The 17312-nt window shown below is 32.6% G+C and overlaps 1 protein-coding gene across 1 annotated transcript in view; it reads left to right on the forward strand.

Moving 5' to 3' along the window:
* LOC134688175 (receptor-type tyrosine-protein phosphatase eta-like) overlaps positions 1-17312 on the forward strand; it is a 138796-nt gene that overhangs the window by 5064 nt on the left and 116420 nt on the right. Inside the window, exons 2-4 of the mRNA XM_063548646.1 lie at positions 3051-3197; positions 4658-4777; positions 6980-7099. Coding sequence (XP_063404716.1) covers positions 3051-3197; positions 4658-4777; positions 6980-7099 — 387 coding nt within the window. The remainder of the gene's footprint in view (positions 1-3050; positions 3198-4657; positions 4778-6979; positions 7100-17312) is intronic.

The following is a 17312-nucleotide window of genomic DNA, read 5'->3' on the forward strand; positions in this document are numbered from 1 at the left end:
GACCGTTGTCATATCACCATCCTGTGTGTATGAAGATATTTTGATGTTTCTATAGTCGTGTACTTAGAAGAAAGCTCACTTGAGCAGTGATACACTTCGTTGTTGATACTTTCTGAGGATCATTTACTTCGATAAAAGCTTTCGTGGGTGCTTTGCTTCAAAGCGGGAAATGGAATAACTTGTCAGATTCTTACACTATCAAAAATTCATCGGTTGCGTTAAGCATACTTTCAACTTTCAGCGATACCCATCTGATGATCCAAACGTGTGAAAGTGTTTACATTGTACTGTATTGCAATGAAATCGATTGCTAGTTTCCGTAGATATGTTTCTCACGTGAATACATGTGTATAGAGAAGCAGCAATATTAGTTCTTTCTCCATTCTTACTAGACTTTTAGGATGAAGTAAAACGTTCAAGTCTATTGAAGGACGATTGACTAAATAAGATGCATTATCATTTAATCTTGTCTGTCTTGTTTAAGCCAGGAAGGATATGTTTTAAACCGTGATTAGATTTCATATCATAACCAAACAAGTTCCCTTAAACCTACCAATAGTTTGTTTTTGAGACACTCAGAACGAGTTTTGATGTTTCTACATAATCACAAACCATTTGATCTTCTCTTTCCACGAACATTATTTGTGTGTCTCTATCATATGTCATTATAGTATACAAGTATACATGCAAGTAAACTACATTTACCAATTTGTTTTTGGAAACGCATCTACTCAAAGTTGATTTATAAAATTTCCCTGTTCTAATTAATCATTACTTACTCTATGCAAGCAATAATGAACCATGGACAAGAATCAACTAAAAGAAATGGCATTGAAACACATACTTCGCTAAAGAAGATTCCTGAAACAGATTTAAGGTCATCAAAGGCCCCTGAAAAATGCTACATCATCGGCGTCGCTGGAAACAAAAAACATCGTCAACCAAGCCTACATATTCAAATTCCTGGACAATCAATGTTGCTACTACAAAATACGGGGCGCCGAATGGGACTCTTGTGGTTTTGTACTAGACAATCAATTTTGTAGGGATAAAAGTGAGTTTTGTTCAACAAAAATGGGTTCAGTTTAACAAAATTTATAGCATACATTTGTACTACAAATTAAAATTTTGTCATATAAAATTATCTTTTAGTGGACAATAGTTACTTTTGTCATGACAAAATTCATTTTTGTAACACATACTTTACTTTTTTTACCTAATTTGAAAATTTGGCGACAAAAGTCAATTTTGTATGCAAAGTAGTTTAATTTGGATTCTGTGAACTAATTTGCATACCAAACTGAAATTTGAATTTTGTGTTTATTTTTTGTAGACAAAATTGAGTTTTGTTAAACAGAAGTGGAAATTTAACACAAAAGTAAATTTTGTCTACACAAAAATAAACACCAGATTGAATTCATTTTTGTAGTCAAAATTCATTTTTATGATGACAAGATTCCTTTTTATCATAACAAAATTCAATTCTGTGGGTTTTTTCACTTCTGTCTAACAAAACTTAATTTTGTCTACTTAAAAAATAATTTTAATATCAAAATTACAAGATGCTAATTTAACCAACATGTTAATTGCGTACACATTTTGTATCACAAAATTGACTTTGGTGTTTTGATTTCCATATCAGGTAACAAAAGTCAATTTTGTATGCAAATAATAAATAGAAAAATGTGGTGTAAGTGCCAATTAGACAACTCTCCATCCAAATAACAATTTATAAAAGTAAACCATTTAGGTCAATGTACGGCCTTCAAATAAATTAAGTATGTATTTGCATATTTTTCGCGACAAAAATGAGTTTTGTCTTCAAAATTTTTTTTTTTTATGACCTAAATGATTTTTTTGTCAAAATTGAAGTTTTCATAAAAAAGTCTTGTCACATAGTTTTGGAAGACAAAAAAGATTTTGTTATGACAGAATTGAATTTTGTGGACACAAAATTGATTTTGATTACAAAAAGTTCAAGTCCCATTCGGCGCCCCGTACAAAAGCTCATATCAGTAATTAAACTTAATTATTATGCTTCACGTCATAATGCCAGATTTTGATTGGATAACACGAGGTTGATTATTAACTCTTCCCCATGGCTTAGGGGGAGAAAATGTTTAAATGTCACCCTCTCGTGCAGTCCAATTAAAAGTCAAAATATTTTAAATGGACAATAAATTTAATTTACATAAATGAATTGAAGATAATGCTCAAGGTTTACGTTCTGACCTCAGAAGAACTATTTAGTTGTCTTTTTTACACACACTCCGAAACAGAAGTTACGTAATTGCAACTCTAAACGTTCATCACTGCAACCAGTTCGCGTTTTATTGGCCACGAGTATCACTGAAGAGACATGTATTGTCGAAATGCGCATCTGGTGCAACAAAATTTGTACCGTTGATTTTATTACTACCACTGGGTCGATGCCTCTGCTGGTGGACTATAAGTCCCCGAGGGTATCACCAGCCCAGTAGCCAGTACTTCGGTACTGGCATGAAAATACGGATTTTTTTGTGTTAATAAAATTTGCTGTTACAAAATATTAAAAATTATTATAATTTTAGGAATGTATCTCCCTCATGCAAAGCTCTGATTCCTTTCACGAATTTGGCTATACTTTTTGGACCTTTTGAATTATAGCTCTTCATCTTTTATATAAGCTTTGGATTTCAAATATTTTGGCCACGAGCATCACTGAAGACACATGTATTGTCGAAATGCGCATCTGGTGCAACAAAATTGGTACCGTTGATTTTATTACACTGGACCTGGATAAAAGAATCTAGTGAATATATGTTGGTGGATAAAAATCACTAGGAATTTTCTTCCTCTGGATAAATACACTGGAGGAATAAAACCACTGTTAACATTAAATCATACATTATACAGTGGTATTTGTTGTTATTATTGAAATATAATACATAATTGTAAAATAGTTGTATATTGTATTTGGCATTTTTAACTGTTGCAACAAGAACGCCACTGCATGTATTTGAAAAAAAACTGTAGGCCATTGATCTGTAATGAATTTTTGTACATTTTAGAAATACAGACAGGTACTGCTTGCAACAAAGATACACAATCAGTGAATCAATGCAGTGATCCGAATGCGGTGTGTAGCAATACTGTATCAAAGTGTGTGTGTACAGATGATTTTTATTTCAATAATTCTACAAAGAATTGCACACAAAGTGAGTGTAATATACATACAAAATAACAACTTATTAACCTGTTTTCTTTAAAAAGTTTTTTTCTATTATAACATACTACAGTGCTAAGATTCAAATATTTATTCTTACAGTCCTTTGATCCTAAAATGATAGTTATCAAATGTACCAGACTTAACTTTTAGAAGGCCAAACAAGTATAAAGTTTTACAGGATCGAGAATCCAAAATTCCCGAAAGTGGTGCCAAATATTGATTTCAACAAAGATAATGAAATTTTGACAGCATAAGAAATGAAGTCTGTATTTTCGTCAAAACACATTCAGTTTCAAACTAAGAAATGTGCGAAAAGGCAAAGAAAAAACGAAAGAAAGAAAAAAATACACTTTAATTAAAGTGAATTAATTTATATATAAAACAAGTCTAAATTGAAAGCGACGTTCAAACCTGTGATTGTGTTTGATAAAATCCACAGTTGCTATAACCGGTACGTACGTATGCAAAATAATTTTTTCTTGGTAAAGGGATTTAAAAACAGTACCAACAACATTTTCAAGAAGACCAAAAAAGCCAGAATCTCGAGCTGTAAATTTAAGTTCTGCTTGCTTTTAATATTTCTTCTTCCGATAATAATTTTTATTAAAGAGTTATTTTTATTTCTAATTTCTAATTTTCTCTCCTTCCGCTTCCTGTTTTGTTTTGCTCTAGCAATCGTTTTTTTCTCATGTGGAGTGGCAACTGCTTTCTCTTACAGAATACCTTCAGTTTTGGTTGAATTCTTGTTCAGTCTAAACTTGTCTATATTGTGTTTCGTATACTGTTGTGTGTATTTGTTTGTGTTTTTCATTCATTGTCATAGGTTTGGAACTTGTCTTCATTTTCTGATAATCTACTGTGAAATAAATAGACAAGTTTAAGTGTCTTAAGCTATCTATTATGACCCACATGTGCGTATGATAGTGTCTTAATTCGTGGGTCTCATTTCATGTTATCTTTTCTAATAAACTCTTGGATTTATTTTCTGTTTGGCATCTATACGAACATATGCGGACTGGTTTTATATTTCCATTTGTACAATTATGCCCGTCTGTCAGTATTAATATTTTCTGAAATTTTAACCTGCTTTGTACTTATGCTATTGAATTGTATGATTGTGGATGCACGAAAAGCTGTAAATTGTTACAAAGAGGTAGCGATAACACAACGACTTTAACTGATATTCCGAACAGAAACTTAAATCACAGAGGAAACAAACGAACCACAACGACAGACTAGTCCGGAAAACACTGTATAGAAAATAAACAAAACGAACACCACACAAAACCGGCTGTGTTCTTATGTGTTCTGGAAGTGTGGGCAAATTCTGACTTGTCTGATTATAGTATCATTCTTTTGCTGGAATGTTCACAAAAACTTAAATTTCAATTAATTATGTTTTACTACATTCTGATATAAGTTGAATATGTTCTAATGATTTAATTGTAGAGGTCGGAGTAAATCAGCCTTGTAAAATAAATGTGGAATGTCAGACAGGTTTGACATGCATAAGCAAATCCTGCACTTGTGGAAGCAGTAAATATTGGAATGGTAGCAATTGTGCTAATAGTAAGTAAAATTAGGAACAATGAACGGTTTAAAAACCTTTCTATATATGCTACAACTTAATAAGTTCATTACAATATATAATTTAATAATAACTGTCATAGAATAAAAGACAAATTTCAATTGCATTGAATGGCAGCAGACATCATTTTCTGGATCATGTATATCATTTATTTTCATTGATGAGTAAGGAATAATTTTGACATCTCAAAATATTTTTTCTTAATATCGAAAGATTTTTTTCCCGCCTTCAGCTTCCTGTTTTGTTTTTCTCTAGCAATTGTTTTTTCTCATGTGGAGTAGCAACTGCTTTCTCATACAGAATACCTTCAGTTTTGGTTGAATTCTTGTCGTTCAGTCTAAACTTGTCTATATTGTGTTTTGGTATACTGTTGTGTGTATTTGTTTGTGTTTTTCATTCATTGTCATACGTTTGGAACTTGTTTTCTTTTTCTGATAATCTACTGTGAAATAAATAGACAAGTTTGAGTGACTCTTAAGCTATTTGTGTCTTAATTCGTGGGTCTCATTTCATGTTATCTTTTCTAATAAACTCTTGGATTTATTTTCTGTTTGGCATCTATACGAACATATGCGGACTGGTTTTATTTTTCCATTTGTACAATTATGCCATTCTGACAGTATTAATATTTTCAAATTGGAACTTGCTTTGTTATTATGCTATTGAATTGTATGATTGTGGATGCACGAAAAGCTGTAAATTGTTACAAAGAGGTAGCGATAACACAACGACTTTAACTGATATTCCGAACAGAAACTTAAATCACAGAGGAAACAAACGAACCACAACGATAGACTAGTCCGGAAAACACTGTATAGAAACTAAACAAAACGAACACCACAAAAACAACGGCAGTAATCGTAGGTGTTCTGGAAGTGTGGGCAAATTCTGACTTGTCTGATTATAGTATCATTCTTTTGCTGGAATGTTCACAAAAGCTTAAATTTTAATTGATTATGTTTTACTACATTCTGATATAAGTTGAATATGTTCTAATGATTTAATTGAAGAGGTCGGAGTACATCAGCCTTGTAAAATAAATTTGGAATGTCAGACAGGTTTGACATGCATAAGCAAATCCTGCACTTGTGGAAGCAGTAAATATTGGAATGGTAGCAATTGTGCTAATAGTAAGTAAAATTAGGAACAATAAACGGTTAAAAAACCTTTCTATATTTGCTACAACTTAATAAGTTCATTACAATATATAATTTAATAATAACTGTCATAGAATAAAAGACAAATTTCAATTGCATTGAATGGCAGCAGACATCATTTTCTGGATCATGTATATCATTTATTTTCATTGATGAGTAAGGAATAATTTTGACATCTCAAAATATTTTTTCTTAATATCGAAAGATTTTTTTCCCGCCTTCAGCTTCCTGTTTTGTTTTTCTCTAGCAATCGTTTTTTCTCATGTGGAGTAGCAACTGCTTTCTCATACAGAATACCTTCAGTTTTGGTTGAATTCTTGTTGTTCAGTCTAAACTTGTCTATATTGTGTTTCGTATACTGTTGTGTGTATTTGTTTGTGTTTTTCATTCATTGTCATAGGTTTGGAACTTGTCTTCATTTTCTGATTATCTACTGTAAAATAAATAGACAAGTTTAAGTGTCTTAAGCTATTTATTATGACCCCACATGTGCGTACGATAGTGTCTTAATTCGTGGGTCTCATTTCATGTTATCTTTTCTAATAAACTCTTGGATTTATTTTCTGTTTGACATTTACACGAACATATGCGGACTGGTTTTATTTTTCCATTTGTACAAGTATGCCCGTCTGACAGTATTGATATTTTCTGAAATTGACCCTGCTTTGTAATCATGCTATTGAATTGTATGATTGTGGATGCACGAAAAGCTGCAAATTGTTACAAAGAGCTAGCGATAACACTACAATTTTAACTGATATTCCGAACAGAAACTTAAATCACAGAGGAAACAAACGAACCACAACGACAGACTAGTCCGGAAAACACTGTATAGAAACTAAACAAAACGAACACCACAAAAAACCGGCGGTGATCTTAGGTGTTCTGGAAGTGTGGGCAAATTCCGACTTGTCTGATTATAGTATCATTCTTTTGCTGGAATGTTCACAAAAACTTAAATTTTGATTGATTATGTTTTACTGCATTCTGATATAAGTTGAATATGTTCTACTGATTTAATTGTAGGGATCGGAGGAAATCAGCCATGTAAAATAAATGTGGAATGTCAGACAGGTTTGACATGCATAAGCAAATCCTGCACTTGTGGAAGCAGTACATATTGGAATGGTAGCAATTGTGCTAATAGTAAGTAAAATTAGGAACAATGAACGGTTTAAAAACCTTTCTATATTTGCTACAACTTAATAAGTTCATTACACTATATAATTTAATAATTACTGTCATAGAATAAAAGACAAATTTCAATTGCATTCAATGGCAGCAGACATCATTTTCTGGATCATGTATATCATTTATTTTCATTGATGAGTAAGGAATAATTTTGACATCTCAAAATATTTTTTCTTAATATCGAAAGATTTTTTTTCTCTCCTTCAGCTTCCTGTTTTGTTTTGCTCTAGCAATCGTTTTTTTCTCATGTGGAGTAGCAACTGCTTTCTCTTACAGAATACCTTCAGTTTTGGTTGAATTCTTGTTGTTCAGTCTAAACTTGTCTATATTGTGTTTCGTATACTGTTGTGTGTATTTGTTTGTGTTTTTCATTCATTGTCATAGGTTTGGAACTTGTTTTCTTTTTCTGATAATCTACTAATAATATCATGGGATAGTAAATAAGCAGCCTGGTGAATCGCATTCAAAGTTTGTACGATCACGGAAAATAATTGAATTAAATTGGATTAAAAAATTACAGACAGTTTACCCTCTCGGTCTAAATGATAATATCATGGGAATTGGTAATATATCTAGAACCAATTCCGTTAACATTTTGGATATTGTTTCTAAAACTGTTCGTAAAAACCGTTCTCACGGTTGTAGAACAAATCGCAATCAAAGAAAATTTCGGGCCAATCATACCAATATTTCGGACCTTATTTCTATTTCAAAAAACAACGGCAGACATTATCTGTTAACAAAACTCTGTTCGTTTCCGGTTAATAAGTTAAATAAAATTTTGGAGGATTGCAACACAATTTCATATAGCAGTCCTAAGTATGAAATTGTTCAAATTATTATGGCATATTGTTATTCTAAATTATTTCCCAAAATTGATCGCCCTGAAGATCATAAAAAACATTTTATTAAAATTAAGTATGTCAACAAAGGCTTTGATTTTGTAAATATTGCCGGTATATTTAACGACCATTCTGTTAAAGAACAAATTCCTGGATATTTTGACAATACTGAGCTACCTCTTATTTGTTATATTTACAAGAAATCTACCCGGAAATTTGTGTTTAATTATAGTCAATTGTGTAAAGATGTTAATATCAGTGAAAATACACCTACTTCATGTAATTGCAGTAATTCCGAATATATTTATGGACCAATTTCCCATGTTATAACAGGAGATCTTAACATCGTTCAAGACCGAGAGTTAAAATCATTTCTCAGTAAAGGACCTAAATATCGGCCCCCGTCAATTATTAATTGGAATGAGTGTCGTAATATCATCCACGACTCACTCCTTACTTACTGTATGAAATGGATAAAACGGGAAAAAGCTGACAAAAAATCTTTGGACTCTTTTTTTAATTCAGTAATGAAGATAGTTGATATACGTATTCAACATTTTAAAGAACATTTTACTATTAACAATAACCACAATAAACCTATTTCTCGTATCAAACATAAACTAAAAGAACTAGCCAAGGAATTTGTTTTTGTCCCGGCCGATAAAGCTGCTAATAATATTATTATTGTTTGACGTAAATTTTACATCGAGGTTCTGAAAAAGGAAATCACCAATTCACCAACATTCCAACTGACTCCATTTTCAGAAAACGAAATCTGTAACAAACATAAACTTTTAGCCACCGCTTTACAAGCAGAGCCAAATACAATGAAAGTTCCAACTATGTATTGGCTTCCGAAGCTACACAAAAACCCTTACAAATATAGATTTATTTCGTCTTCAAGCCATTGTTCAACTACTAAATTGTCTATTATTCTTACCAGCACACTTGGTACAATTAAAAACCTTATAATAAATTGTTCAAATAAGGCCTTCGAAAATAGTGGAATAAATTACTTTTGGAGTGTCAAGAACTCGTTGGAAGTACTTGATAAATTGCATGCTTATATTGGTGATTTTGAATCTGTTCAAAGTTTTGATTTTTCTACCCTGTATACCACATTGCCTCACATTCTCATTAAGAAAAAATTCACACATCTAATTAAATGGGCATTCAAAAAATCAGAATGTGAATATATATGTTCAAACTCTTTTAGGTCATTTTTTAGTAGCAATAAACAAAAAAACTATGTTAATTGGACATGCTTTGATACTATATATGCCCTTGAATTTTTACTAGATAACATTTTTGTTCGCTTTGGGGATTCCGTATATCGTCAGATTATCGGAATTCCAACGGGGACTAACTGTGCACCACTTATTGCGGACCTCTTTTTGTATTGTTACGAGTTACAATTTATGACAAAAATAAGCAAAGACCCATCAAAACAACATCTGATAAACAAATTTAATAATACTTTTAGATATTTGGATGATATTTTGGCTCTCAATAATGACGACTTCAGTATGTATATTAATGAAATTTATCCTGGTGAACTCACTTTAAATAAAGCTAATACTAACAATGACCACTGCCCTTTCCTCGATCTTGATATCTATATCACTAACGGAAAGCTGAATACTAAAATTTATGATAAAAGGGATGATTTTTCATTTCCTATCGTTAATTATCCGTTTTTAGATGGTGACGTTCCCTTGTCACCATCTTACGGTGTTTATATATCTCAACTTGTACGATTCGCTCGTGTATGTAACAATGTTTTAGATTTTAACGAGAGAAATTTATGTATTACTGAAAAATTATTACACCAGGGTTTTCGATATCACAAACTAGTCAAAACATTTACTAAATTTTATCATCGGTATAAAGACATCATTCGTAAATATAGCTCAACATGCAGACTTTTTATACGTTCAGGTATTTCACATCCAATTTTTTATGGAAATATTCTTTATAAAGCACAAAGGTGTCAGTATTCACCTCATAAACTTACAAAACCTTTGAATAGACTTATTAAGAAGGGATATAATTACGATACTGTTGTCAAGTCATTAAAGATTGCATATTTTGGCGTTAATATTGAGTCACTGATAAGGTCTTTGCGTCGGAACTAAACACATTTATTCTAAAAACAGTTGTTGGCATGACACGGGTTATGTTCTTCTCATATATGTTATGATGGTATGATACTAAACCCCTTACGGGAAGGATTGTGCCTGATGTTCATATGATGAAATCATAATCTTTCAGTCAGTTTAATTGAAGTCTGGAGCTGGCATGTCAGTTAACTGCTAGTAGTCTGTTGTTATTTATGTATTATTGTCATTTTGTTTATTTTCTTTGGTTACATCTTCTGACATCAGACTCGGACTTCTCTTGAACTGAATTTTAATGTGCGTATTGTTATGCTTTTACTTTTCTACACTGGTTAGAGGTATAGGGGGAGGGTTGAGATCTCACAAACATGTTTAACCCCGCCGCATTTTTGCGCCTGTCCCAAGTCAGGAGCCTCTGGCCTTTGTTAGTCTTGTATTATTTAAATTTTAGTTTCTTGTGTACAATTTGGAAATTAGTATGGCGTTCATTATCACTGAACTAGTATATATTTGTTTAGGGGCCAGCTGAAGGACGCCTCCGGGTGCGGGAATTTCTCGCTACATTGAAGACCTGTTGGTGACCTTCTGCTGTTGTGTTTTTTTATTTTGGTCGGGTTGTTGTCTCTTTGACACATTCCCCATTTCCATTCTCAATTTTACTGTGAAATACATAGACAAGTTTAAGTGTCTTAAGCTATTTGTTATGACCCCACATATGCGTATGATAGTGTCTTAATTCGTGGGTCTCATTTCATGTTATCTTTTCTAATAAACTCTTGAATTTATTTTCTGTTTGGCATTTATACGAACGTATGCGGACTGGTTTTATATTTCCATTTGTACAATTATTCCCGTCTGACAGTATTAATATTTTCTGAAATTGGAACTTTCTTTGTAATTATGCTATTGAATTGTATGATTGTGGATGCACGAAAAGCTGTAAATTGTTACAAAGAGGTAGCGATAACACAGCGACTTTAATTGATATTCCGAACAGAAACTTAAATTACAGAGGAAACAAACGAACCACAACGACAGACTAGTATAGAGATCTCATAACGACATTAACTGATATTCCGAACAGAAACCCAGAGGGGAAAAAACGATACATAAGGACAGAAAAAAGCCTTTCTATATTTGTATCACCTTAAAAAGTTCTTTACAATATATTATTCAATAATTACTGTTAAAGACTAAAATACAAGTTTGAATTGCATCGAGTGGAAGAAGACAGCATTTTTCTGGATCTTATATATTTTTTTTCAATCATTTAGCAACATTGGATTAATCTTTTATAAGTCCTGAAAATAAGGATCTTCCAGAATCTGTTGAACTTTTGTTGAGCGAATCGACGGGTGCCACATGTGGACCAGGATCTGTTTACCTTATCGAGCGCATGATATCATTCCTAGTTTTTGAGTGGGTTCGTGTTGCTCAGTCCTACGTTTTCTATGTCGCGTGGTATGTGCTATTATTTGATTTTTTTCTTTTTTCTACATATGTCACACACACACAAGGTCTGCAAATACGATGTTGGAAACGGCTCTGAAAAACAATATATGCTATTTATAGTGTAATGCAATGATTGTATGTTATGTTTTATAAACTTTGAAAAAGAGTTTAAATTGATGTGCGAACACGTTGTTGTCATAAAGGAATTGTATGCGACTGTCAAATAGGTGAGAGGTTTACCCAGCTACAAAACCTGTTAAAAGCCATTTACTACACACTGACATTTTCATACAAAGCCAGAAATACGTATTAAAAATGTTATTCATTAGTTTCATGTGCTGAAAATTGGATTTTACCATTTGGTGAGGCACTTTTTGTCGAGCTTGCGACTTTTGTCAGAGAAAGCTCTTAATAGGGACAGTGATTGAGCGGCGGCGGCGACGGCGTTAGCTATCTACTTAAAATCTTTATATTTTAGAAGGTGGAGGACCTACAGGCTTCATACTTTGTATATAGATGCCTCATGCTACAAAGTTTCAGTATGTCACTTGTCCATTGTCATCGACTTCATTGTCATGTTTCAGTGATTATTTGAATAAAAAGTTGATTTTATGTTCGGTTAATTTCTCTATCATTATGAGTAATAGTATAACTGAAGAGACATGTATTGTCGAAATGCACATCTGGTGAAGAAAATTGGTATCATTAATGTTATTACTACCACTGGGTCGATGCCTCTGCTGGTGGACTGTTTGTCCCCGATTGCATCACCAGCCCAGAAGCCAGTTCTTCGGAACTGGCATGAAAATACGGATTTTTTTTGTGTTATTCATGATGTTAGAAATAACTAAAAAATAAGGAATTAATCTCCCGTATGCAAAGCTCTGATTCCTTCCACGGATTTATCTTAAATTTTGTGGACTTTTTGTATTATAGCCCTTCAACTTTTATATAAGCTTTGGATTTCAAATATTTTGGCCACGATCATCATTGAAGAGACATGTATTAACGGAATGCGCATCTGTTGCAGGAAAATTGGTACCGTTAATGTTATTGCAAGATCCCCATGCCCGTCATAGTGTTTTTACTTGACCTCGAACTTATACCATGAATCAGTGAACAATAACCCAGATACTATTAGCAAAATGTCTAGTATACTCGGTAAATTGAAAGGCTGTAAGGTGAACATGTCCAACTGGCAGGTGTCCACTGACCTTGACCTCAATCTAACGGTTCGGTGGTTATAGTTAAGTTTTTTTTGTGTTTTGATCTGTTTTTCTTCTACTGTTTGCAATAGGTCTACTATATCTGGTATATTTGGTTACGGAATGATTGCAAGGTGTACATGGCCAACTGGCTGGTGGCATATCAACCTGACCTCATTCTCATTGTGTAGTGGTCAAAGTTTAGTTTTAGAGTTTTTTTCTCTTTCTTATACTATATCCAATAGGTTAACTATATTTGATGTATGGAAATATTCTATGATTGAAATGTTAGTCTGTCATGTTATATTTGACCTTGAACTCATTTCACGGTTCATTGCACAGTGTATTTTTTTGTGCTTTGGTCTTATATTATATACTATAGATTAACTGTATTTGTTGTTTAGAAAAAAATGTGAGCTGTACATGTCTGCCTGACATGATTCATCTGACCTTGACTTCATTTTCATAGTTCGTTGGTCAATGAGTAGATTTCTTGGTTAATTCTGTTTCCTAGAAACTTTAAACTGTAGGTTAACTGTATTTAGTGTATTGAATGATTGTAGAGAACATACGTATTTATTGTTTGATTTATATGATCTAGACCTCCACTTCTGTGATCATGTAAAGTAAATGTGATAGTTGTTATAAACTTAAGTGGAATACTACTGTTGCCTTTTTGTTTAACCCGTTGTAACTTTAGCGTCATTGGTACATTTTATGTGTCTGAAACTGCATGTATTTGAAACAAAACTAGGCCATTTATCTTTAATGAATTTTTGTACATTTTAGAAATACAGACAGGTACTGCTTGCAACACAGACACACGATCAGTGAATCAATGCAGTGATCCATATGCGGTGTGTAGCAATACTGTATCAAAGTGTGTGTGTACAGATGATTTTTATTTCAATAATTCTACAAAGAATTGCACACAAAGTGAGTGTAATACAATACATACAAAATAACAACTTATTAACCTGTTTTATTTTAATAGGTTTTGATGCCCCATTTATGGGCGTTATGTTTTCTAGTCTGTGCAACCTTCTATTCGTTCGTCCGTCCGTCCGTTTTTCCGTCTGTTCGTCCGTCCGCCCGTCCGTTCGTCCCACTTCAGATTAAAGTTTTTGGTCAAGGTAGTTTTTGTCGAAGTCCAATCAATTTGAAACTTAGTAAACATGTTCCCTATGATATGATCTTTCTAATTTTAATGCAAAATTAGAGATTTAATCCCATTTTCATGGTCCACAGAACATAGAAAATGATAGTGCAGATTGGGCATCCGTGTACTTGGGACACATTCTTGTTTCTTTTATAACATACTACAGTGCTAAGATTAAAATATTTCCTCTTACAGTCTCTGATCCTAAAACGACAGTTATCGAATGTACCAGAATTAACATTTAAAAGTCCAAACAAGAGGATGGAGAACCTAAAATTTCCAAAAGTGGTGCCAAATATTATTATTCAACAAAGATAATGGAATTTTGACAGCATCATTAATTAAGTCTTTTTTATTACATGATCAATTTGTCAAACCACTTTCAGTTTGAAACTAAGAAATGTATGAGAAAGGCAAATAAAAGAATGCACTTTAATTAAAGTGAATTATATATTAACAAGTCTAAATTGAAAACAACGTTCAAACCTGTGATTTCGTTTGATGAAAAACCAAACTTGTTATACCGGATACGTACGTACGCATGCACAACATTTATTTTGTTCTGTCGATAATCATTTCATGAAACAGTTTTTTTCATTTCTACTTTTTATTTTTTCTTAATTTCAAAAGAATCAAAAGCAAAATTCTCTTCTTCAGCTTACTATTTTGTTTTATTCTAGCAATCGTTTTTTTGGCATGTGGAGCAGTAACTGGTTTCTCTTACAGAAGACCTTCAGTTTTAGTTGAATTCTTGTTGTTCAGTCTAAACCTGTCTATTGTGTTTCGTAGACTTTTGTGTGTACTTGTTTGTGTCATTCATTCATTGTCATAGGTTTGGAAATTGTCTTTTTTTTGTGTAATCTACTGTGAAATAAATGGACAAGTTAAAGTGTCTTAAGCTATTTTGTATGACCCAACATGTGCTTATGATAGTGTCCTAATTCGTGATTCTCATTTCATATTAACTGTTTTTATAATCCCATGTGTATAATCTTGCCCGTCTGACATTATTTATATTTTCTGAAATTGGAACTTGCTTCGTAATTATTCTTTTGAACTGTATGATAGGGGATGAATGAAAAGCAGGGAATTGTTAACCCAGAGAAAGAGATAACACGGCGAGAGTAATTGATAATTCGAAAAGAGACTTAAAGCACAAAGACAAAACACGAAACACAACGACAGACAGAAACACTGTATAGAAACTATACGAAACGAATCCCATAAAAAAACCAGGCGGTGATCTTAGGTGATCAAAGGTGTTTTGGAAGTGTGGGCAAATTCTGACTGATCTGAGCGCAGTACCGATTGTTTAACTGCAATGTTAGAAAAAACTTGATATTTTAATTGATTTACTACTTTCTTAGGGGTTGAAAGAAATCAGCCTTGCAAAACAGACGTCGAATGTGGGACAGGTTTGACATGCATAAAGAATTTATGCATTTGTGGAAACCGAAACTATTGGAATGGTAGCAATTGTGCTAATAGTAAGTATAAATTAGAAATAAGGAACGCTATAAAAAAACCTGTTGATATAGATAAGACCGTCGGTTTCCCGTTTGAATACTTTAGTAATTGATTGGCCCTTTATAGCTTGCTGTTCGGTGTGAGTCAAGACTTTGTGTTGAAGGACGTACCTTGAACTATATTATAATATTTTTAAGAATTGTTTTTTAGGTGGAAAGTTGTCTCATTAGCACCCATACCACATCTTCCTATATCTACTTCTATATTTGCTAGACATTGATATGTTCATTCCAATACATCCATTTAATAATTACTGTTAAAGACTAAAATACAAGTTTCAATTGCATCGAATGGCAGCAGACAGCATTTTCTGGATCTTATATATATATTTTTTAATCAATGGGCAACATTGGACCAATCTTTTATAGGTCGTAAAATAAAAAAAAATCTTCCAAATTTGTTGAACTGTTTAACAACACAACGGGTGCCACATATACATCAGGACCTGTTTAGCTTTCCGCAGCACATAAGATCACTCCTAGTTATTGAAAGGGTTCGTGTGGCTTAGTCTTTACCTTTCTATGTCGTGTCTTGTGTACTATTATTTGTTTATTGTCTGTTTTCCTTTTTAGCCATGGTGTTGTCAGTTTATTTGATCTATGAGTTTGAATGTCCCTCTTGTATCTTTTTAGATATATTTTTGTCATACGGTAATCATTACGTCTACTTTGTTTGGTGTATTTACTGAGTGTAAGTTGTACATGGCCAACTGGCTGGTGGCATCTGAACTTGACCTCATTTTCATAGTTTAATGGTCAATCTTAAAGTTTTGAGTCTTATACTGTATGCAATAGGTAAACTATCTTTGGTGTATAGAAATATTTTAAGATGTACATGTCAGTGTTGCAGGTTTTATTTGACCTTGACTTAATTTTCACGACTCAATGCTCAGTGTTAATTTTTATGTATTTTTGGTCTGTTTTCTTACACTATAAGCAATAGCTTAATTGTATTTGTTGTATACCAGGATTGTGCATGTCTACTTGGCATGATTCATCAGCCTTTGACCTCATTCTATGGTTCATTGATCAATGTTTAGGTAATTGGTTATGTCCGTGTTATTGTATAGAAACTTTAAGCAACAGGTCATCTATATTCAGTGTATTGAATGATTGTAAGGTGTACACGTATTTCTTGGTTGGTTTGTATGACCTTGACCTCATTTCGTCATTAAGGAAGGATAATAAAAGCAACTAAATATTATAAAAAAATCAGGTTCAGCTTTTTATGCTACTTCTTAATATTCCAAAACCGCAGAAGAAGTATTTCTTTACAAATGTTCCAATGTTGATGAGTTTTGATGATAGTTGGTTTTGTAAACAAATGCACGTGTTTAACTGATACACGAATTGAACATGTTGGCAGTACATCGTGGTTGATCAATAGAATCATTTCATAGCTTTATGACCACTGACCAGCAATACAAATAACAGTTATGAAAAAGGGGAGGAAAAGGGATAGATGGAAAAATAAAAAAAGATAATGAATTTCAAAGTCAAACAACATTTCCATAGTGCAGGTGCCACTAGAAAAATACAAAACAACTATTTGGAGATTAAGAGGGAATCAAAATTTAAATTTACAGACGTTTGAGGAGAATATTTTTAATAAGAATTCTTTTTTAAAGAAAATACAAATGAGATATTCCATTTTTAAACTGCAAAAAAAAAAAACCAAACATCTACTTTGTGTAAAGCATCATACTTTTATTGCATACAATTATAACTGTAATATAGAAACCCGCCATTAGGATCCTCTAGACTGAGAAACTGATCATATTTTTTTTACATGTGCATAACTTACATTTGGTAACAATGCAAAAAACTAAATATTTTATTGTATTATTTTATGTAAATACTTTATGTA

The sequence above is a fragment of the Mytilus trossulus genome, chromosome 10 (genome assembly GCF_036588685.1).
Source record: "Mytilus trossulus isolate FHL-02 chromosome 10, PNRI_Mtr1.1.1.hap1, whole genome shotgun sequence".
In the NCBI taxonomy this organism is placed as follows: Eukaryota; Metazoa; Mollusca; class Bivalvia; order Mytilida; family Mytilidae; genus Mytilus; species Mytilus trossulus.